At 41.0% G+C, this 23,565-nt stretch overlaps 3 protein-coding genes across 7 annotated transcripts in view; 2 read left to right on the top strand and 1 right to left on the bottom strand.

The window, feature by feature from the left end:
• The first annotated feature begins 2,523 nt into the window (after positions 1–2,523).
• On the top strand, positions 2,524–8,932 carry hmox2b (heme oxygenase 2b). 3 transcript variants are annotated; one of them, XM_034894398.1, is made up of 6 exons: positions 2,524–2,672; positions 4,819–4,935; positions 5,053–5,170; positions 5,261–5,752; positions 6,573–6,689; positions 6,790–8,932. In XM_034894398.1, the coding sequence occupies exons 2-6, from the start codon at positions 4,829–4,831 to the stop codon at positions 6,919–6,921; spliced, it is 966 nt and encodes a 321-aa protein (XP_034750289.1). In that variant the 5' UTR covers positions 2,524–2,672; positions 4,819–4,828; the 3' UTR covers positions 6,922–8,932. The 3 variants fall into 3 exon arrangements, with proteins under 3 accessions (XP_034750289.1, XP_034750286.1, XP_034750288.1); XM_034894395.1 differs by having other exon boundaries at positions 6,573–6,693; positions 6,794–8,932; XM_034894397.1 differs by having other exon boundaries at positions 2,543–2,561; positions 6,573–6,693; positions 6,794–8,932.
• A 1,266-nt stretch (positions 8,933–10,198) lies between these two features.
• dnaja3a (DnaJ heat shock protein family (Hsp40) member A3a) lies at positions 10,199–14,887 on the bottom strand. Of its 2 annotated transcripts, XM_034894391.1 has the most exons (12): positions 14,622–14,865; positions 13,993–14,129; positions 13,827–13,910; positions 13,458–13,667; positions 13,159–13,311; positions 12,929–13,076; positions 12,073–12,137; positions 11,661–11,789; positions 11,461–11,576; positions 11,200–11,297; positions 10,898–11,033; positions 10,199–10,644 (listed from the first exon to the last, which is right to left on the bottom strand). In XM_034894391.1, the coding sequence occupies exons 1-11, from the start codon at positions 14,863–14,865 to the stop codon at positions 10,912–10,914; spliced, it is 1,506 nt and encodes a 501-aa protein (XP_034750282.1). In that variant the 3' UTR covers positions 10,199–10,644; positions 10,898–10,911. The 2 variants fall into 2 exon arrangements, with proteins under 2 accessions (XP_034750282.1, XP_034750283.1); XM_034894392.1 differs by lacking the exon at positions 10,898–11,033 and having other exon boundaries at positions 14,622–14,887.
• A 282-nt stretch (positions 14,888–15,169) lies between these two features.
• Positions 15,170–23,565, top strand: part of coro7 (coronin 7) — a 105,138-nt gene continuing 96,742 nt past the window's right edge. The window contains exons 1-6 of one of the 2 annotated variants that reach the window (XM_034894386.1): positions 15,170–15,396; positions 18,243–18,339; positions 18,574–18,654; positions 18,855–18,925; positions 19,831–20,017; positions 21,060–21,136. In XM_034894386.1, the coding sequence (XP_034750277.1) occupies positions 15,337–15,396; positions 18,243–18,339; positions 18,574–18,654; positions 18,855–18,925; positions 19,831–20,017; positions 21,060–21,136 (573 nt within the window). In that variant the 5' untranslated portion in view covers positions 15,170–15,336. Of the gene's footprint in view, positions 15,397–18,242; positions 18,340–18,573; positions 18,655–18,854; positions 18,926–19,829; positions 20,018–20,290; positions 20,296–21,059; positions 21,137–23,565 lie in introns of those variants that run through there. The other variant, XM_034894387.1, reaches the window with a different exon arrangement.

The raw sequence follows: 23,565 nt of genomic DNA, 5'->3' as shown, positions 1-23,565 counted from the left end.
GCATTTTTGACAAAATAGTTAGTTGTAGTGTTGTCAGATGAGACGTAAAGAACTGCCAAAGGTTTTAACCCTTGTGTTGTCTTCCCGTCAACCATAAAGTTGTCCTTTAAAATTAACTTTTTTTTGCGCTTTACTGATGTATGATCTGAATCTTACAATCAGAGCAGGGACTCTTTATTGATCCCAAAGGAATTGACCAGATATCATTTGACTTGTCACAGCAAGAAAAGCACAGGTGGGATTAATGTTGCAGTACACACAAATTCAGCGCAATGCAGAATTGATGATGTTACCAATGACACGTTTGACAACTCAAAATATCTGCTTTTAAAAAGTCTATTCAACTTTATTTATATTTCACATTTTGCCCTGTGGTCGTGTGCCAAGAAGATATTGTGATGTTTCATTTTTATATTCTTGTCTTTTGTTTTATCTCTCTTTGGTTTTATACTGTTTTGATGTTTCCCTATATTAGTCATATTCATTCTGCTTTACTGATTTCCATGATGTTATCAAAAGAATCAGATCCCAGCTGCTATGTCAACGAGTGATATGGTGACATGGACCTCCTGCTGCATTTCAGTGTGTTAATGTGAGAGTTTTTGATGCAGCATTTGAAAGCTGCCCAGGTCATCAGCATATCACATATGGGGTCCTCCGCTGACCACAGTGACGAACAAAACCAAATGGCAGCAAACTAGAGTTAATGAATCATTGCCAAACATTTTGTTTTGTGAGTTTCTCTCTGAATGCACCCTCCCCCCATCTCTTATTAAACTGCATTGGTCGCAGAGAATTACTTACCAAAGCAATTTAATGTAGTGGCAACAGCTTGCCGGCCCTGTTGGAGGGAAGTGAATCATCTTGTTAGCTCATCTTTCTCCCCACCAGCCTCATGTAGCTCAACCAACCTTGCATCTGACACTGCAGCCGGCTGCCAGACTTATATCAGGCTCTGTGTCACACACACACACACACACACACACACACACACACACACACACACACACACACACACACACACTTGAGCATGGACGTACACTCATTAACCAATGGACAAATCTGCTCAGCAAACAAACAACTACCTCGTACATAATTTATGAGCAGCATGCGTGACTCATATGTACACAAAAACACCTGAAAAATCCTTATTAAACTATGATCTGTAATTGGCAGAGTACCTCAACAGCAAGTCACAAACAACATAATAGAAAGGAAGCTGGTTTCATTTGTCCAACAGGGACAGACCACAATGTGTTTAATGTACAACTAAAGAAATACTCAAATATTGATGGTTGCCTCTGTGTTTGGGGCCGGCTCAGGAAATACACCTGTTAATCTGAAAGCACTCGTTGTAAGTAGGCTACACAGTACAGTGTGTGTTCACAGTACACCCATTTCAAGCTCATGACGTGTCAAGCTTCTCCAGTTCTGCCCCCGGACACCTCTGCAAATCTCACACCTTTCACTTATTGGTTTCTTCAGTTTCTTACCAATTGTGTTTGACTCAACAATGAGCATTTGGTATTGGTATTTGTTGTGGATCCAAATGCCCAACTCCTCAGTTTAATTCCATAAAAGTAGGTTTAATATATTTTTTGTGTATTTGGTTCTTTTAAATTATGAATTATAGTTTTTAGGCAATGGAAAACGTAGACAATACAAGGAAGCTTTGTGTTGACAGACATGTCTCTACTGAAGTGTCCACAAGCAAGAGAGTCAATCTGTTACAGCTTTAAATGTGTTGATGTTGTGCTCAGGTAACCCCGTGTAAAGGAGGAAGAGAAGAAAGACTGACCCAGGGTCATTTACACGATCAGTAAAAACTGATGAGCCAATTAACGACACTGTCATAACGGAGATAATTGCATGATAATGACGTTATGTGGTAATGTCAGAATAACATCTTTGTAATCATTTCAGTAAGAGCAGAGAGAGCGTTGCAAAAGGGGAAATGAGATTCAGCCATTATCTGACATGGGGGTGACATTAGGAATATTTAATTTCTGGTCTAACTTTCAAGAATGATGGAGGAATGAAAATGCTTCCACGAATAAACCGAAACATCTTATGCATGGTATATAATAAAAACAATCATGCACAAACATTACAAAGTGTGTAGGACTTTCAGTTAGTACAACAAAGATTTGATTGGGCTTTTTAATCATTCAAACTGTTAGGGAAGCTGTAACCTGCCAAATCATGGTATTTGCTGGGAATGCCTTCTTGTAGTTATTTTCTACTAGCCTGCATGAGAAAAAGCTATGAACTGTTGAACAAAAACCTTTTACCAACAGCTCAATGTTGTCTTGTGAATAACAAGGCGAAGCATTAACTTGAACATAGGCCGCAATTAAACAATACTTAGTTTTTAACTTGCCTGGTTAAATAGAATTTAAATAAAAATAATAAAGCATATTGCTATCAGTATCTGTTGTAGCATGGCCTGATAGTGTGCATCGCCATATTTCTGTTATTCCACTTAGCATAACCAAAACTTCAGTCAAACCGGGCACGCTGAAGCAGTCACTTTTAAAGCTTCGGACGTCATCGTTCACGTGGTAGGTTTATTCCTCATTTAGATACAAGCTCCGACACTATTGTATTCAAACAGTGCGTTGCGCAGGACTGGAAAAAAGCTTCGGAATCACCTGCCCATCTCTACCTAAAATGTAATGTAACGACGCTCGTCAAATCTAACATTTGTTAACCTTGTGGAAATGCTAGCTAGCTATTAGCTAGTTTATTCAGCTAGCATCATCCCATAGCTGATCCCCACCTATGGCGTCAAGTTAGCTGTTGTTTTCAAAATGATGCCCCTAGCTAGCCAGTTAGATGATGTTACCGTCAAAAGTAACAAACGAGACATTAATTCTCATATCGACGAAAGGCGGCTTGAGATTTTGATTTCTGATTAGATAGAGGAACTGAATTGAAATAAACAACTACTCTTTAGCTACACAACACAATTGTTTGGGATGTTTGGTAACGTTAAACACCAGAAGGCCTAGCGTTAGCTAGCTAAGGTTAGTTCGGTCAAGTTGGAAAGATTTTTACAGATTCGAACTTCCGGGATCAGGAACTCGTCGCCGAAACCTTATTAAACATACCCGACGCATCTTTCCTACTTTTAGTAAGGTAGACAATGAGCTACAACCTCATTTTCATCAATACGATTTGTAAATTTGGCCTGGACAAAATCTGGTCTATGAGCAGGGGTCGTATACTTAAGCAACACCAATATTTAATAGCTTCATTATTATAGAAAGTTGTCACCAAAAGTACATTAATCCTGCCAGTTATAACGTTACAGGAGTTGCTACTTAAAAAAAAAAAAGAAAAAAAAAAAGCGTATGCATAATTTTGGGCAACATTTACTGGGGGAAATATTCAGTATTTTAGATATAGTGTCCCCAAGACCAGTTCTTACAAAATTGGTGCGCGTTTAGTCCCGATAAACGTACCAAAACCCATTAGTTAAACTGAAACAGCGTTGCGTTCATGGATGCATGATTGTTTTGAACCTGCCTTTTACCACACGTCGCTGCTGATTGGGAAACAATCACCAAGCAGGACAACGCATACTTCAAAAGCCATTGGACATCGCTTCACACGGTTTTGAGGAAATGTTACCTTTAACTCCGAAACCGTGAGATTAAACCGGATAAATAAAGTGCCCCCAGCCTCCTGCTGGCTATACTAACTTTTAAAGAAGGGTGGAAAAAAAAAGCTCTTGCAATATTTATTGGGGAAAATATGAAATAGTTTAATATTAAATTTATTGAATGTCTACAAAACTACTTGACACACTCCTGCTGGTTATAACACTTACTTCAGAAAATATATATACACATATATTCTATATGTACAGGAGGGTTCAATTTTACAGGGTGATGGTCATCGTTATGGGGCATCGGTCAGAATGCATGATTGAGCCACAGAAGTCCAGTCCATTCAACAGAAGTTTGTTTCATGAAAGGGAATGAGGCGAATGATGATGATGGATAACAGGACAGACACGCATGGGTTGGAGAATCTAGGAAGAAACAAATAGAAATTAGAACTTAACAAAGTCAATATTCTCACATGTTCATCATAAAGTAACTAGTTAAATAAAGCTGTCAAGTAAAAATCAGACATGGTATCAAGAAATAAGGTGCAAGGTAAACCTCATTTACCAGCTGCCACGTGAAGGTGTAGAAAACACTGCCTGAGAAGGAGTGCGGTCTATAATTGGGGCGTGATCAGGTGAACTCAATCAGGTAATTAGGGTGGAAGCCAATCAATGGGAAGACAGGGAAGGAAAGGAAGTGAGGGTACAGGAAGTGAGGTAGGTGTGGAAAGTAAGTGTCAAAATAAGATAGAGATAGAGATCTTTCTTACACTATAGTTTGAATCTGTGAATATATTGCCATATTTACCGGACTGCAAGACCTGTGCTGTGTTGAACATTGCTTTTTGTTTGACTGTGTTCATGAAGTTCAAGCCTGGACTCAAAGTAATTAAGCTCTAGGGCTTTAAGCAGCAGAAAAGGTGTAATTTATTGTTTTTGGTCTAACTTATGTTTTGTGGTCTTTCTCCCTGAGTCTATGCAAGTTGTAATTAATAATGTAGTACTGTATAGCATAGGCTATATGTTGCTCCTTTGTGTTATTGTTTTGGTGCACAATATCTCAGACCTCTAGAACCACAGGGAAAACTGCAGCTACCACCTGGCTTTGTCCTCTTGTTATTTTCCACTTGTTTATTCTGTTTGCGTGATGCCATATTATTTGAAAGTAAATATAATGCTAATTTGACGTCTTTCACTGATTCTAGGGTAAACTAAATGGCAGACAGGAACACAACACTAAAGTCAACAGAGAAGATGGAGGAAACAGCCCATGTGTCCAATGGAGCAGGGCTGGTATATGAAGAAAAAGAAGACAACCTTGGGTAAATATCCCTCTAGTGTTGTAACATCATAGAAACAATCTAATACAATAAAAAAATGATAAATGATATTTGTTGTTTTGGTTCAGTCAAACATATTTTTCTCCTTTCTTTTCCCAGACCCGAGGATCTGTCTGAGGTGCTGGCAGCAGGGACCAAGGAGGTTCATGAAAAGGCTGAGAACACCCAGTTTGTGAAAGATTTCCTCAGGGGACGCATCCGTAAAGAGCTCTTCAAGGTCAGTCTGAAGACAATTATGAAGATTGTTACAATATAGTGCTTCACTAAAATAGCAAGATGAGTAAATACACGTTTCTTGCTTCCCCAGCTTGGCGCCGTGGCACTCTACTATACATATACAGCCATGGAGGAGGAGATTGAAAGGAACAAAGACCACCCCCACTTTGCCCCTCTATATTTTCCGTCAGAGCTGCACCGCCACGAGGCCCTGGCCCGTGACCTCGAGTACTTTTACGGCCCCGACTGGCAGAGCCAGGTCAGCTGCTCCCAGGCCACCCAACGCTACGTAGACCGTATTCATCAAGTAGGGCAGGAGGACCCAGTGCTGCTGGTGGCCCACGCCTACACCCGCTACATGGGGGACCTGTCCGGGGGCCAGGTGCTAAAGAAGGTGGCGCAGAGAGCCATGAAGCTGCCGCCCACCGGGGAGGGCTTGGAATTCTATCAGTTTGATGGCATCCATAGTGCCAAAGCATTCAAGCAGCTGTACCGTAGTCGGATGAACGAGTTGGAACTGGACATGGAAACAAAGAAGAGGCTGGTAGAAGAGGCTGTCAAGGCCTTTCACTTCAACATGGAGGTATGAGGCCGGTGACAAAGAACGGAGGTTAGAGAGGTAGAGGATTGAAGAAATGGAAGCTATGTTTGGAAACAGTAGGGGGGTGTGATTTGTTCCCTGGTGGTGGTGAGGTGGTTAAAGGAGTTTTTTTCAGTAGACGTGTGCTGCTTGTGCCTGTTTTCCTCTTCGGAATTTGCATACACATAATGAAGGTTTTATTATGTGTACAACTGAAGGCACTGTCATCATCTAATGTTGTCCTAATGCAATGGCATTGGAAATGCATTTAGATAAATACTTTTATGTGAACATTGTCCCTTAAGGCCACATAAACATTTCACAGTCAGTCTTTTCTTTTACTTGCAAGTGTTCTATGTAAAGACAAGGCAAATCATTGATATGAGGTCTGTATCTACAACTACAACTGATAAGCAGTAAAATCTGTGATTTATGAATACAAAAGGCAAAAGCATATGGAATACTTTGTTAGGCATATAACACTATCTATTGTTGAAGGATGATTGTACCTTGGTAATAACTGAATTTAGAAAGGAGTTATCTGAAAATATACATTGTTAGACTAAGGAATTTGTCTACTGTCAGAGATATTGCCATACCCTTTATGCCCTTTATCCCTTTAATATCTCTGTTTTATGGCAGTATTGGATTTTTGTACGATTTTTACGTGAGTGAGTGTGATTATTAATGTTAAGGTATTAACTTTGCTGGGTTAGCCAAAAACAGACATTCCTTTCTGGTTGTTTCATCCACAAAAGATTTCTCGAATATACAGCATGCAACAAGCTTGATAACTTGACATGCTGTTTGTTTGTGCTGGCAGGTGTTTGAGGAGTTGGACGAGATCGGTAAAACCATCCGGGAGGATACTTTAGATGCTGGCATGCCCGTCCATGGGGCTGGTGGAGACATCAGCAAGTGTCCCTACTATGCTGCCAAGATGGGTATGATGAAATTATTCTCTCTATGTACCACTGCGCCATGATAAAGCTTTTATCGAGCTATTGTGAGAAAGTTCACTTACGTGCTCCCTCCATATCACAGCGGCGTCGGGTGGAACAGCATACGCCTGCCAGCTTGCCATGGCCGTACTCCGACACCCAACAGGACAGGTCCTGTTTGCTACTTGGTTTGCTGCTCTGGCTGGATTGGCTGCATGGTATCTGATGTGATCCAGCTGTGAGGGAGAGGGAGGAGAACCATAGGAAGGAAGGACAGTAAGGAGACCAGAAAACTCCCACAAGCTGTGCACCATTTGATAGTTCCATGCAAACATTCTGAACGGGTCCAGGTTTATTTAATGTTACACGTTTGCTGCTAATAAGATTAGCTGACAGGAAATAAACTTAGATGCTATCAATAGAATTCTGATAAAATGATCTGTGGGAACATTCGATCCATCCATCCATTCATCCATCCATCAAGCCACATCTTGTTACCATTCATCCACCCGGCTTTTTATTTCTTTACTATCCCTCCATCCTGTTTCCTTCCTACGCGTTTGGTCATATCACAAGACCTTCTTAAAGCTGTTTTCTGATCGTCATGGAAGCACACAGTGTTAATTTGTTGTGAAATTACATATTCTCCCAGTTTGAAATGAAACTGCAAGATTGATAAAGCATAATGACTTTTCTATAAACTGCCCATGTATAATTGGCTAGACAGTAATTAATCAGTTACTAATGATGAATGGATTAGCAAAATGAATTAATGATAACAGTAGAAAAACCTACTATGCATATATTATGCAGTATGTATACTGCTGACTGCTGTGCTGATTTGGAACGAGACCTTTGTGTTTTTGCAAAGATAATGTACAGTGTTGTTCTTCTTTAAGTTCATTTTCACGGTTCATGATTCAAACATGGCCTCAGATGTTACCAAAAAGTCTGTTCAGGTGTACTGTGGGACAGAGGATATTCATTTTTCAAAATTTAGCAAACCTGCACTTTGACAAGCGTTTGATTCATAAACTTCTTTCAGATACTAGAATATACTGGATATTTGATTATCCACTGATGCATGTTCAGATGTACTATTTCTCTGTTGAATGATATGAAATGGCATCTTGTATTTCTAAAAACCTGCCTGTTTAAATGCATAGCTTAACCACCAAATGAAGGATCAATTTGACCTGCTACATGAGCCTATATTAGGACAAAGCTGTTCCCAGAGGGGATTGCAGCTGTTTTATAAGAAAATTGCCCTTTGTAATGTTAAATGTATTCATGAATAATCTTCATGAAGGCTATATGTGTCTGAATGTTGTGGTTTACTATGAACTACTTCAGGTACATATAGGTTTGGCCTTCAGCAGCTCAGCTCTTATGGATTTAGTATGCATCCTCACTAAAACTGTAATCATCAGTAATATTTGTTTGTACTGTATGTTGGGAACAACTTTCCCAGTAGGGCACAACTTTAACATAAATAAGGAGGACTATATTGTGCTGTGTGTACTGTATGCAGTGTAATTGCACTGTTTTGAAGTTTAATTTTATTCTGACACAGTAATGACATTTTATCAACTTAGCTTTGTCTTTCCGAGCAGTTTATTTTTTTGTTGCTTGAAATTAATTAACACATAGTACCTAAAGTAACCTACTGACGACATTATAACCAGTTTCACGTGCTGTGTGTATTTGCACAACACCTTCGCACAGTATTTTGATCAGCAAAACCCGTTTCTGTTAAGACGTGGAAACCTAAGTGACGATGCGTTTAGTATTTGAGAGTCTCAGGTTCATTCTGCAGTTACATGGCAATACAACGCATTGCATGTGGAGGATTAAGACAGGGACTGGCCTATTATACTGTAGTTCAATGTCCATATTTTATATTTAGGTTCCAATTTCTTTTGATGCCAGTGTGACGTGTCAAAATACTACAGTATTTTTGGACGTACTGAGGGAACGCCTACTTGAATTTCAGGAGTACAAGTAACCTTAGATTAAAGAGAGTGGGATACTTGACTAATTCATGTTGATTTTGAATTCTGTTGCGTTTCCATTAACTATGCAGTTAATTCCTTTGTGTACATCTATCTGGACAAAGCTTTATAGTGTTTGGCTTGAATACTCTTATTGTATGAGAGATAAAGTGCAGGAGAATGCTGTGCTGTGTATAATAGAATGCATTTTGTTTTCCTGCTAAGGCTGAAATAAAGGTAATTGATTTGGACTGGTGTTTTTAATCATACTAATCTTAAAAGATTATATTTAATGCATCATTTGTTTAGTGTAGTTTCTCTGCACAAACCTTGAGGTCTTGAAGATGGTTCACACAAAAAGATCCCACATGAATCCACAAAGCTTTCAAACATCACCAATATTATGTATTATATAACCATAGTAATACCATATACAGTTTGAGATTTTTACTAGCCATGCTAGCTATGTTGGTCAGTCAGCCCAGCACTTGGTTCAGACGTGTCAATAACGATAAGATGGATTGGCATGGTATTTTGTACAGATGCTCATGAACCTCAGAGGATGAATCCTGATGACTTTGGGGATCCCCTGAATTTTTCCTCTAGCGCAAACATTGTGCCAAAATTTCAATTTGATTTATAACCAAATAATTGCAAACTAATTTCCCCTCAACTGTATTTTGTCCTTATTAGCTAATCTTAACTTCCTAACACAATAACAAAAGGAACATACCCGCTAGCTAAACAATATTATTAGCATTGGCGCTGTAAGCAATTAAGAATGCAAAAACCAGCATTTAGCCCAAAACGGGTAAATTCAGTCTCATGGAACAGCTTCGCAGGGATTAAACAGTGATGGAGAAAGAACCACAAACAATGTCCACAGAAAATTACTTTTAAAATGATGCAAATGGATTTATTTAAAAGTTAAAATGCAGGCTAGTTTATAAGGTACACATTAACAATTGAATAGCTCTGAAAAAAATAACCTTTGGTGTTTCTAATGTTCGGAATTTGTTAGAAGCACTTTAGTGAGGTTGTGGATTATAGTATATTGTATCCAAATTAGGATGAACAATATGTATACATATACTTATATATTGTTCAGACAGCCAGAGCACTCTGCATGCTGCTTCTTCAGTGATTTTTTATGAAACAGAGGCTTTTCCGACCATAGCTTTATTATAGATGTACAGCATATCTCTTCTATGTGACACATTGATGCAATTGTATGATTCTAAACAATGTACAAATGTAACAAAAGTGCAGAATTCTCTTAAAAAGAGCAAAAGAGTTAGGTCATTATTGTTCACAGATCAGGAAAGCCAATCAAAGCCAATGTTTAACTTTCCACTGCAAACACACCTCTACACCGCCCAACACATGTCTACTCAAAAGGTAGACATGTAGTTGATGATGTTTAACCTGTTAGGACAGACAGTGCTGAGAATTTGGGGGGGGGGGGGGCATTCAAGCGCTCATAAAAACACAACCAAAGCATACAGAACAAAAAAGGATTAATAACAAGAAGTTCATTTAATCCAAAATAAAATTTGAATCTGTGGTCTTTTTCAATACAATAATTTATTTCTGTGCACATGAGTTCTGTTCTCACTACCATGTTTTTTGTGTGGGGATCTATGGTAAATGATTACTCTTTGCTGCTCAAATGGCCACAATGGACATCTCACTGGAGAGGTGACTGGCACACGGACACATCCTCGTGTGTGGATTCACTATTGCAGAGGAACAGAGCAAGTGATCCTCTGTCTTATTCACTGCAGGGCTGGGTAGGTCGGTCCGTACTGATCCCTCCCTCCAGAACCTTAACAGGCCTGATCCAACGCCCAACACTCCTTAGCCACCTGTCCCTTTATAATGCGACTGTGCTTGCTTGACGCGGTCCTCCCTTCTGCATTCTGATCTACTGAAGAAGCTTCTCAGTTCCAGGAGGACCTTTTACCTTTTAAGGAGGAAAAGGAAAAGTGTTATTGTAAATGGACTCTTGGTAAATTGAACTTTAAGAAAAACATAGGAAATTGAGCTGGCAAGGCAGTCCCAGTTTCAAAAACGACAACATTTGCATGCCTCAGTGTTTTATGGACAGCCACAAACCAGATAATAAAAATGTATCCCAAAACTAAAGTGTTGAATAAGGCCTCACAAATGTTTGTGAAGAACTGAAGTCATTATGAGAAAATCATTATGAGTCCTACCTGGTTTGCGGCTGTCAGAAAGAACTAAACAATTTCCTTAATTTGGAGAAGAAGCCCCCCTCTTGTTTCAACTCTCCTTCCTTCTTGTCATGCTCGCTTTGCCCTGCCTCAGACTGCTTAACACTGCTTCCCCCACCTGGACAGAGATTGACACTGCATCAGCCAGACTAGATAAAACTCTTTTCTAAACCCCCATTTCAGCAGATCAGAGACGTTTAGCAGCAAAAAGAATAGGACTACAGGGACGGGTAAAAAGGAAAAAAAAGTAACAGCAACGTCAGCTGGTGCCATTATCCTCTTACCTGTGGTGGTGTTAGTGACACCGTTTACTGTCCCCTCTACATCCGTCTCTTCCTCAGCGTAGCTCATTAGCTGAGCTCTTTGTCTGTCTGTCAGTGTCCTGCACAGGAAAACAATATCTTTATAACAGTTTTTTTTTTATCCCATTTCTTTATGGTATTCAATCGCTAAGCCCTCTCCCCATCTGGTATACATGCAGCCGATGGAATTTTACTGGAACAAAAAAAGATTAAAAAGATATGCGTTTGTCTGTGAAGTCTTACTTGGGAACTTTTATTTTGACATGGACATAATGGTCTCCAAAACCATGGCCACTGAGGCGAGCGATCCCCTTCCCTGACAGACGAATCCTCTGGTCTATCTGGATGCCAGCAGGGATCTGAAAAGAAAATGTCCAGTCTTTATTTAAGCTGTGATGTTTCCCCATTGGAGGAGAAACCTGAGAATGTGCGCTTCTACTTACTGATAAGTTTAGGGTTTCATAAAGGCCTTGAGCCCTGGCCGTGCCGCCCAGGATAGCTTGGGCCACGGAGACAAAAAGGTCAGAGTGGACGTCTGCGCCGTCCCTCCTGAACACAGGACTTTTTTGGACCTTGAACCCAGAACACATCACAACCAGTCACACGTGGTATCAAAACATCCCAATCTCAAGAAGCGACACTCCACAGGTTGTCTAAACTGTGTTTATAATAAGTCAAAGAGCTCAGACAGCTCAGTGCCGCTCACTAGTCCAAACACCTACAGCACAGTACACAGGACAATCCCATTATAGCGGCTCTGACCTGAACATGCACTTGATGGAGAAGGAATTAATTTTATTTCTGGGTTTGTTGTGAGATCTGTGTTAATATTAAGGAGTTGAGGTAGATACTCACCCTAAATGTGATGAAGATCTCTTTCTTACCAACTGGCATTCTGACAGTCTGACCATCTTCCACTCCTTGAAGCAAAAAAAAAAAAAAAAAAAAAAAAAAAAAAAAAAAACACAGTTAGGTGTGATGAACAATTTACATTTAAGTGTTCAAATCTGTCTCAATGGTATTAAACCCTCATTTCTTTCCTTTCATTATTAAAATATTTCAGGAGTACTATAAATTTAAGAATTTTAAGGACAGTTATACCTTTACTTCCCTTATGGCATTAGGCTTTCTGAAGAGTTCAAACCCACAGATGTAACTGCAGCTGAGGCTCAAACTATTGATCATTTTAGGTTTTTCGAACATTCCTTTATCCTTTTTTGGGGGGGATTTTAGGCCTTTAGGACAGATGAACACGCGCGCATTGTCTCGAGGAGTAAATCCCCAACATACGGGCATCTGCTCTACCAACTGAGCTATCTGGGATCCCGCTTTCATTAATGATCAAGTGGGGTAATACTGTCACAGTTTCACATTAATATGAAAGGTTATTTGGCAACAAAGCAAAAAACTAAAAAAAAGGACAGCTGAAGACAGGAGAGGGGAGAGAGATGAAGAATGACATGCAGCTAAGGGCCTTGGGGTAGAGTCAAACCACCAGCAGCTGCAGCAAGGACTGAGCCTTTGTACATAGGGCGCACGCTTAACCTGGTGCGCTAACAGGGCGCCCGATAAGTAAACAGTAGTTGCTTCTGTCCATGGCTAATACCTTACTGGGTGACTTTCCATGCTCACTATTAGTGACGAGATAAAAATTCCTTGAGAGGTATTTACATTCTGTAAATGGAAGATAAGGCAGTTAAGTGAGACTGACCTGCAGGCACAGGGACCATCACAGTCTTCCTCTGCTTGGTCTGTCCCACCCCATTACAAGAGTGACAGGGGGTGGAAATGACTGTGCCTTTGCCACCACAACGACGACATGTGGAGCGCATAACAAACGGGCCCGTGTTCACAGTTTCCTACAGGGTGGACAATACATGTCTATAGTAAATACAACAACACAACACACTTTGAAGAAAGGCAGTATGTCAGAGCTCTTACCATGCCGGAGCCGTTGCAGAAGTTGCAGTGCTGGACTTTGGTACCTGGCTCGTGGCCCTTACCGTCACAGCGCTCGCAGGCTGCTTCTATGTTAAGGGAAAACTCTTTGTTGACTCCCTTTGCTGCCTGAGTGAATGTCAGCTCCATGATGTACTGTGTCAAAAAAGAAATGAATCACTCTGACTTTGCACCAATTAAAAAAAAAAACAAAAAAAAAACGAGATGAGTTTTCAAAAGCAAAAATAAAAAAAAAATACACTCCTTTACTTCCACTCCCATTTTACAGTATCCTTGCTTACCTCCTGTGGCTGTTCAAATATGGCATTGAAGTCTCCAAAGCCTCGGCCTCCGGAGAATTCCCCAAAGATCTTGCGGAAGAGCTCCTCTGGGTCCACGCTGCTGGCCTGTCCGGACCAGTAGCGCTGGCCCCCACCACCAGCCTGACCAGCGTCAAAGCCTGTTGAGCCATATGTATCATACTGCTTCCTCTTTCCTTCATCACTCAGGATCTGAGAAAAACATGAAGCAAAGTTTTAGATGCGCATTTGTAATTTGAATTAGACTGTTCAGCAATTTAAAAAAAAATACATACAGACATGCAAAAACATATGGGAAAATAAACAGCAGAGATTTCAACTGAAAGCTTGATTTAAAGACCAAGATTGAACCTCATAAGCTTCAGCCAGCTGAGCAAATTTTTCCTTGGCTTGTGGGTCATCTTTGTTGGTGTCAGGGTGATACTTTTTCGCCATCTGAGGGACAACAAACACACTGTCAACTACTGTTTCAATTGTTTATCTGAAAATCTTTTAATGCTGTAAGGCAGGCGCAGACCTGGTAGTAGGCTTTCTTGATCTCCTTCTGGGTCGCTGTGCGAGGTACGCTGAGGATCTGGTAGAAGTCCTGCTTGCTGCTAGCAGGGGCACTAGTGTGAAAGGACAGTATGCAGGCAGCATGGGGGGATTTGATACCTGGAAAAAAGTGTTAAAACAGGGTACAAGTGTAAGTTAATACTAGAACATTAGTAGTTAGAACAATAGAGTTGCATCACAGCTGCATCCAGGTCTCACTTGATAAGTGACTAGTTTTGCAACCGTGTAACTGTTGAATGTCTACTGTACTGTACTGTACCATAAGCTACTGAATGTACGTTCGGTAAAAAAAAAAAAAAATGCTTGTAACTAGTTATGCCAATAGCAAAAGTTGACTGCAAAATCTAAGTTAGCAAAATTGACCGTCAACTATCTCTAAGTGCATAAAAGCAATACGTTTTGTGTCACACAAGCATATCTTAAATGCTAGTTTGGGTCCTTATCAAGCTAAATTAAGTTAAATTAATTGATGTATCTTGTGGCACATGAGTTAAACAGAAATTACAAGACAGTTACCCTAGCCTAGCCTAGCCTAGCCTAGCCTAGCCTAGCCTTGCCTTGCCTTGCCTAGGCCAGTACCACACCACTCACCTGACAGCCCTCTCAATGTCAACGCTTTCCCTGCTCCGCCACACATCAGGTTCCCTCCCCGCCACAGTCGTTCCGCTCCCAGGGTAGATATACTACGGACTCCTCCATTGCCAGTGCAGACAACAGCACCGGCCGCCCTGCGATGTCCAGAGGACACGATGACTGTAATCCAGCGTGAGGAGCAACGGGCAGCTGAGGACGCCATCATTCCAACACCGGCCACCGCTCCCGACACACTGCGCATGTCCGGTGCGGAGTGGGCGTCACAGAGAACGCAAAGATACTCAGTGTGATTCAAGAGCTCTCTCAAGAAAAACGAGTTGCAAAAGTTTATCAAAACCTTCCCTATTCATTTTAATAAACTTCACCGAAGTAGTTCCAGTAGTTAACATTTAGGAAATACAAAAATCATCCCATCATTGTTCGTTTCCTTGTGTCAAAAAGCATCACAAATGACAAGTTAAAAACGGAATACACATGTTTTAAGACCCAAGGCAGCACGTGGCAGGGCATGGTGTTTTCCAGTGTTAAAAAAATAAAATCTCCGCCCAAGCGGACAGCTCTGTGGAGCAATGCGAGCGTACACTGCGCGGCCAACCTGAACTGTCAGCTGTAGCAGGAGTCCTCTGCCGTGTACCAACCATTAACGGTCTATGGTACCAACCAGCTCGACAGAGACACCCGGAAGGCACGAAAGTCAATTTCAGAGAGCACCATGAATCGCTTTAAGACCTCCAAATTCAAAAACACCACTCCGAAAATTGCCAAGAAAGATGTGAGTAGCACACGATCTCCTGGGTAGAGCCAGTTATCCTGGCTAATATTAGCTGTGGTTAGCTGTGCTACTTAAGTTGTGTTTTGGGGAACGCCTGCCTGCAAGGGATGTTGAACTTCCTGCATCTGGAAGGCTGCTTATTGAGACAACTTCACAATCTCAATTTACACACTAGTATTTACACAAATAGGCTAGTAGTGAAAACTACGAGCCATGTGGTTGCTTGCATAGCTGCTAGCCTACATTGGATCATGCAGTGACGCCCATCATCATGCAATATTATAACGTTAAGTTAGCTAATTGAGTTTTCTCATTGCTTTGCAGTGGTGTTGCACACGTTTTGATTGCACAGATTTGCTATGTAAGCCAGAGGGAAAGATAAAAACATTTGAATGGGGGATGCAGTGATATTACTGTCATGATGCCTCTCTATCTCAGTGATAGTTGTCCTGTAGGCTGCAAGAGGCGACATAGATCTGGACGAGATTGGAGTGTCTTGCATTAAAATCTGCAAATTTTCTCGTCCTGTGGACCTTTCCCCTTGCACCGCTTGCAGCTCTTATTGCTGATGTGGATTTTGTAATCCCCTACCTTTGACTGAGGTAGTAAATGCCTGGGATTTACCGAGTCTCTGCCCAGGTTCTTAGACAGCAGGCGGTGCTTTACTGCCGTGAACGGTAAACTAGCCTTTTACACAACATACCAATGAATAATATATATATATGTGTGTGTGTGTGTGTGTGTGTGTGTGTGTGTGTGTGTTTTGGGGGGGAGCTATTTTGGTGCTGAAAGTCATGTGACAGGAGCTGACACGTCACACACTAGAAGAAAGAAATGGGCCAGGAAGTACACATTGGGAGGTGAAGCAGGCTTATAGGGATGGAAAGAGACAAGAAAGTAAAGATGAGTGGGATGTTGTCATCTCAGAGTATTTAGAACAGTTTGGGTGTGCTAATATGGTCAGCACTTATTTGGCTGACACTGAGTTCCCTAGACACAGGGAAGTCTTTTGGTGCCAAGGTTCTTTCTAATAATGATTCACAGCAGAATGTGTTCAGTCTATCTCTTTAATCCTGAGAAAAATGTAGAAAAACACATAACAGTACTTGGAATTGTTGAACCAAATAGATATTAAGGGAAGACAAGCTTTTTGTAATAAAAAAGTTTGCTTAATATTATCCATGCAGAAAAGCATGCTCCAGTCTCCAGATACAGCAATTCTATCTCTGGATGGTGGACACTGAAAAAGATTTGGATTAAGAATGGTGGTCCTGAGATTTAGTTCAGGAGAAAATAATACAAATTTTATAAGACTTCTATGCAAGTAGCCAGTAGCAGAGATAACTAATGATTGAATAATAAGCACAACCTCACATGTGGCAAAATCAAGTTTAGGATTCCTATTTGTTGGGATCTTAACTTGGGATCTTAAAATCAAGCACAGCATGGATTTGAGCCTTTGTCAGTCACACTAGTGACACATATTTCCACTTGGTTTTTGACATACACACATGCACAATATGTAAAATTAAAATATACAGTATATGCATGCAGGAAGTGCTGTCTGCAGACCAAATGTGTGTCATGGTCGGTCTGTTATAGTTTTGTGTGGAGCAGCTAGTTGTTGGAGCGTGTTGTATGGACACTCAGTTGTCTTGTTAATGTTGAAAGAGGTTTTAAGAGTTCTCTGCTGTGCAAAGCAGGGAACATTTCCTCTTCCTCAACAGTTTGCTCATTCAGAGGCATTAATGTGTGTGTGTGTGTGTGTGTGTGTGTGTGTGTGTGTGTGTGTGTGTGTGTGCGCTCAGTTAGATCCTTCCTGTTTATTTCCTGCAACTTGGTCACGTGTGCTCCTATATATTATGAAAGAGATGTTTTTCTGATGGATTCTCTGTTGTCTAGTTGTCTACAAAATCCTTTATCTAGCCGGTATTTATTCAACAGAGATATTCACACTGTTCCAGCTGAAAGGGACAGAAAAAAGACACACTGAAGATAAATAAATATGAGTAAAAAGAATAAATAGTAAAATGTATTTACAGTATTGTGGTATTGCAAAGTAGAGCCCGACCGATAAATTGGCAGACTGATATTTTCTGCCAATATTGGGCATATCCCGATCTATCTGTGTCAGCATATATAACTGCCGATTTACAAATAAAAACATTTTTAAATATTCATTCATCAAAATAATTTATAATGACAAATAAATTAATCTGATAAATGAATATTAAAAAAATGCGACGGACTGTCAACAATGTTATGAGCATTAGCGCTGCATAGTTTGTCCACCAGAGGGCGCTCTACAACGTCCATGTTGGCAACACTGATTATTTCTTTGTTAATTTGTTTTTGTTCAAATGACTTTAGGTTTCATATCTTAAGTTTGTATTTTTATACATTTCATTTATCATAACTTTAATATATTTTGATGTTCCACTGTTCTGTTGTGACAATAAAACAAATCATTATATTATTTTAGTGAAAACTCATATATAACTACAAATAATTAATGTTAGGGAAATCTGTTTATGTTCTGTAATGCGTTTCTGGATTTAAAAAAATATACATATAAAGGCGAATCAGATTTTTAAGTAACCAAATATTTGTATCAGTTTCGGCCTTAAAAATTGTTTGTCAGTTGGTCTCTATTGTGCAGTCACATGATTATTGCATGGTTTATCAGTCCCGTTTACTAAGTGAACACTTATGATTCTTGGGCCTGAATGACATTTATTTTCCTCTCTGCTATGTAGTCTGACCCCAGTTATTTATGTGTGTTATTATCCCCTTGTTTTCATCCGATATGGTCCCTGACTTGTGCTTTCCCATTTCTTTAAATCCAGGGATGGATCAACAACGTCCGAGCTGGTTCTTTCTCCTGCCAGGGGAACCACATCAAAGCGAGCACCAAGCTGGTGGCCTTTAATACCGAGCAGGCTGGTAAGGCTAAGTGTCCTCCAAATGAATGCTTGCTTCATGCAGACAGACAGATGAACTGTGTACAGTTTCTGCTATGCTTGTACTTGTGTTTCACCAAGTGTTCACATGTTATCAGTTCAGAAGACTGAATCCTAGAAAAAAAAGACTAGACATCATGTTTTTTTTTGTGTACTATAAATACTTTTAATGGATCAAACAGTATGCTCAATGACTGTTCTGTGTATTTGTGTGCAGGTGGAGGTATGTTGGGCCTGTCCTCAGTTAAACCTGGATCAGATGGCGGATGGACGGTCACTCAGATTTCCTGCCATTCTGGTAGGGTTTCTTTATTCTTTGTCAGCACATCACATCAGTCCTTTTCTTTCTCTCCATTGTCCCCTTCCTTCTGCATTACTGCCAGCACTCCAACCTTCAAGGATACTCTGGTCTTTAAAGAAAACTAATCCCATGCTCACTAAGGAAATTAAGTTACACAGCTGTGACCCTGACGTCATGTGTTTTTCCTCTTCTGTCAGATCTGGTGACTGATATGGACTTTTCTCCTTTTGATGAATGTCTCCTGGCAACATGCTCTGGAGATGAAACGGTGAGATTTCTTTTCCCTTTTTGTATTGATCTTGTTTTTGTATACTTAAACATAAGTCTACTCTCCGTCCACTCAGGCTTTGTTGTTCCTGGCGGGGCTTTGAATACGATCTGAACCAGCTCGTTTTTTTGTAATTTAACCTTTTGAAGACTCCCTGCTCTCAGCACATTATTCTCAGCCACAGGTGCCCTAGCTTACTGGAATCTGCTGAGTGTGGGTCCGCATCTTCAGACTCAGCAGCTCGGTTTACCTCTAGGATCTTTGGCCACACACAGATCTACCGCACACACATGCACGCAATAGTGGTCTGCAGTGCCCAGCATTTGCAGCGCACTTTCACTCCTCTTATGTGTTGCCGACTGGGTATATTGTTTCACCAAGTGGGTTGTGCTGAGCAAGCAAATTAGAATAAAACGGAGTGAAATACGAGAATTGACATTGACTTAAAATAAACTAATGCAGTTTTATTTCATCTGCTCTCACATGTCAGCATTAACAAGAAATCCAAAGCTGAACCCAAACCCCAAATTAGGCAGTACGATGGTATCACCATCTAGATATCTAGGTCTAGATATCTAGGTAGCTAGAACAGCTGGAGACTAAACCAACTGATCCCTGGCTGTGATGCTGCATCTTGATGTTTTAGATGCCTGCCGTAGTGATCCTCCAAGTCTGCTTCTTCTGTCGTTTGTTTTGTGGCTTCAAAAACTAACTGTCAGAGACCAATCATAACCATTTCATTTAATGTTCATAAGAGCAGAAATTCACTGAGGGTTGAGGACTATTCCATCCAGGAGGATGGAGAAACGTTTCTGCTGGTTAAGAGCGGTTTGGATCTTTGAATTGTAAGCTGTGGTAAAGTGGAAGTGACGCTGCCACCCGTTTCCCTCCCTCTGTGTGTTCAGGTGAAGCTTTGGCGTTTGTGTGATCCAGAGCTGCAGCAGCCCAGCGCTCCAGAGCTGACCCTTTGTCCAGGTCAGGGCAGGCTGGAGCTGGTGCTTTTCCACCCCACCTCCTCTGGCTTGCTGGCTGTCGGTAACACCAAGTCCCCCCTGATTTGGGACACCAGCCGCCAGGATACACCCCTAGCAGGTAGCTACAGCTGGCGACGTGAGCAGCGCCTGTAAAAGCGTTTTTGTGTGCACTGTTTATATGAAAACATACACCACAACCCAAATTAATTTAGTCAAAGTCTTTGTCGTACATTATGCACTGTCTGCATTTAACATTACAGTCTCTGTCAGTTAGTCTTCAATTTTTATTGTGGCCTGTTTTTATTTATGTGCAACATGAATATAATGGATATTTGGATTAAAGTGGTTGGTTTCCTTTCTCCATTGGGGACTGACACTGCCTGCGGAGCAGCAGAGGTAATTTTTTTGCTGTCCTGGTCCCAGTCTCCCCGGACTGGCCTCAGGATGCAGTCACTATCCTCTGGCCTTAACCCCCCCCCCCCCCCCCCCCCCCCCCCCCCCAACACTGCCCCCTCTACCCATTCAATGACAGCTGGCCTGGCTGCTGCTGCTCACTGCTGATCCAACTTTTCATTAGCTGTACCCCACACGCTGTCTTTCATCACCCTCATTCCTCATTTGTTTGTGGTTGAGGAACAAGTTCTGATTGATAGAAATCTATATTTGAATGAGTGTGTTTTTCCCCTTTTACTGTTTAAGGACATGTCAAATCACTCTTTGTGTGACTATCTTAACAAGTGCACCATTCATCTTTTTTCATCTGTGTCAAACTCTGTGCTCACTTATGGCATTGCAGCCTAATATGTGTCATGCTCATAATTTCTCTCATGGATCTAAGATGTAAGGACGTATTATCTGTTCTCAAATCATCCATTCTCTGTATTATTGTTTTTTTTTTTATTATTTATTGTTTTATTTTGATGTGCTTGTTTTATGGCTTTATCTCTCTCCTGCGTTTCTCCCTGCAGTGGCCTAAAAGATGTTTTTTGTAGTGTTTTTTTCCCGTCTTTGTCTCCTTGTCTGTATATGTGCCGTCATTCTGTGTTTAGTGTGTAGCATCATGTTTCTTTTTCCCTGCTTTGTCCCTGTTTAACAGGAACCTTGTGTCTCTAGTCTTTTCCTTATCTCATCTCTCTAAATGATGATGTGTGTGTCTGCAGTTCTGGAGCAGCACGGTGACCAGCTGCAGAGTATGTGCTGGAAACAGGACGGTTCCCTACTGGCTTCCTCTTGCAAGGTAGTACCGACTTGCACTGCATCACACATTCTTCATCTTTGATTTTAAACCATTTATTAAAAGAAAGTAATGATAGCAGGCATGTATTTCTTTATATATAACACCTTTATTCCTGTATGGACGGAGGTTTCATTGTTGTAGTTGTAGTGTGTGACCACTAGATGCAGCCAGTGGCTCACATTCAGTGCAGCATGCCTCACAGTAGACACTGCTGCTTGTTTTCTGTTTATTTATGGGGTTTATTTCATCAAAATGTCAACAGGGGTAATTGCACATAAAAGGGTGGGGATTACATCACACATTTGATTGGGAATTAGTGAACAGTTCTTTAGAAAGGAAAAGAATAAGCTGAAAGTCCTATGACGTAAAAGTTAATAGCTAGTTGGTTTTAATGCGCTAATAATGACAAAGAAAGAAATCTTGGCTGCAGTTGAGCCTGTGAATATTTTCCTCATCGGACTGGAAACTGTTTTAACTAACAAGGGCACAAGACTGTGTGTGAAGAATACATCTATCAGGGATTTAGTTGTGTCTCGAGCCCAACTGACACATGAGCCCCAGTATCCCCAGTACACACTAATTGCCCCTTTGAATCCTCTCGTCTTCTGATTTAACTGCAAATGTTGATTGCCACTCCTTTGGCAGTACAGGAGTTTTATAGCATACAAGGAAAAGCTAAGGAGAGAGTCTCTCAGGGATTTTATGCATCCACATTGCCCCATGTCATCAGGAAACAATCACACAGCTTGATGGGCTTTCCATTAGGTTGTTAATATTATGTGTAGGACTAAGGACGGAGGTGAGTTTATGAGAAGAGTCAGAGAAAGAAAGAATTTATGAGTTGAGCTGGAATTGTTTCAAGAATATTTGATTTATAGGAAAAGCTAGAGGCGTTTTTATCAGTGGAGGTTAACATAATTCATTTTTATACCCCAGTTGTGCACCACAGTGAAGTTTTCTATGTTTTCTTTGGGTGATCAAATGTTTTAAATATTAATTTTACATATTTAAGAAACACAACTGTGACAAACAATTACAAACAATGCACTGAGATGGAGAACACGTCCCAGGGCCGAAAAGAAATAAAACTAAAATAAAAACAGAGTGGAAAGATGGGAGGGAGACAAAACACACACACACACACACACACACACACGTGTGCGCACACACACAAAGACAGACAGACACAAGACAAGGGACCAAACACCTGCGCAAGTTTTCTATGTGTTTTTCTATTTATTAATATAAACAAATTCTATATGCAAAATACTGTATAACATATTTACTATGAATTCACATTCTTTTAGACATCAACTGATGTGAAAGTGAAGCAGAGGGCCCTGGTGGATACTTTAGTCAATGCATGATGAGCTTAATTGTGCTTGAGACGAAACCAACTTTGACACAAAAATCTCCCACATGTTGGTATTTAACAGGTATGATTGTCAGTCCTCTCCCTGTTGTTGGTCTTTGCTCTGACAAGGGACAAATTACTCCGCCCGTCACAGCCTACGTCCAAATCCCGACATTAACCTTGACAGGATAATCGTCTAGGCCACAAGCTGCCACCCCTACTATTGGCCTTTTAAAAAAGAACGAGACACCTGAAAAGAAAGAAGGAGGGGGGGAAGTGTGAGACAAGATCAGAGTTGGGGGGGGGGGGGGGGGGGGGGCGCTCTGAGGTTCTTGCCCTGTTGGACTCTGGTGTCATTTAACCAAAAGACCCCTTTCAATCTCTCCAATCCAACTTATTAAAGCAAATAGGGCCCGCCAACATGTGGGTCCAATCCCCCGGCTCTCACATAGGGTAAACATTGGGGCACATTGCTGGGGGGAAGATGAAGGGGAGACCACCACCCCAAAGGGCAGGAATCATGACAGGCCTGGTTTGGCCCTAGAGAGATGTATATTTATGACACACATGGAGAGAGAAAGGCGCCTTTCATTTCAGGGAAGACAAATCCACAGGTTGTACCAGCAGAGAGGGAAGATAGCCTGTGTTTATCTGAATAGTGGACAGGACAGAGTTGTATGCTGTTTAGAAGTGAGGTGTCACTGGATTTATGGTCCACCTTGAATTTTCACATTATAACTGAGCTCTTTACCAAATTTCCTGTGGTGAGAAGAGTGAGATAGAATTATTGATGAGGGGATCCTGGAGTTTCCAACTGACAATCACAACAGTCTTTGACACCGGTAACCGTGGGAGACTGGGAAGGGGAGGCTAGCATCGCTAAGTGTTTGACTAGTGAAGAGAGGGAGCACCCCTGGTCAAAGATTCCCAGCATCAGTGTGTTTGCGTACATGTGAAAGTTGTGTGCAGCAAACTCTTTGTGAAAACTCATTAACAGAAGCTTGAGAATGAGGCTCTATCACTTTGATTAAACAGCTGCTGTCTCAGCACACACACACACACACACACACACACA

This window comes from Etheostoma cragini, chromosome 15 (assembly GCF_013103735.1).
Source record: "Etheostoma cragini isolate CJK2018 chromosome 15, CSU_Ecrag_1.0, whole genome shotgun sequence".
Lineage (NCBI taxonomy): Eukaryota > Metazoa > Chordata > Actinopteri > Perciformes > Percidae > Etheostoma > Etheostoma cragini.
Note: the sequence above shows the minus strand (reverse complement) of the source record. Positions and strands in the feature narration are given on the sequence as shown.

Coding starts and splice junctions, on each gene's coding strand:
- hmox2b (XM_034894398.1), top strand. CDS start 4,829: ATGGCAGACAGGAACACAACACTAAAGTCAACAGAGAAGATGGAGGAA. Junction 5,171..5,260: donor TCCGTAAAGAGCTCTTCAAG/GTCAGTCTGAAG, acceptor TTGCTTCCCCAG/CTTGGCGCCGTGGCACTCTA. Junction 6,690..6,789: donor GTCCCTACTATGCTGCCAAG/ATGGGTATGATG, acceptor TCCCTCCATATC/ACAGCGGCGTCGGGTGGAAC.
- dnaja3a (XM_034894391.1), bottom strand. CDS start 14,865: ATGCGCAGTGTGTCGGGAGCGGTGGCCGGTGTTGGAATGATGGCGTCC. Junction 13,077..13,158: donor TCTGCAACGGCTCCGGCATG/GTAAGAGCTCTG, acceptor TCCACCCTGTAG/GAAACTGTGAACACGGGCCC. Junction 11,577..11,660: donor ATGAAACCCTAAACTTATCA/GTAAGTAGAAGC, acceptor TTTTCTTTTCAG/ATCCCTGCTGGCATCCAGAT.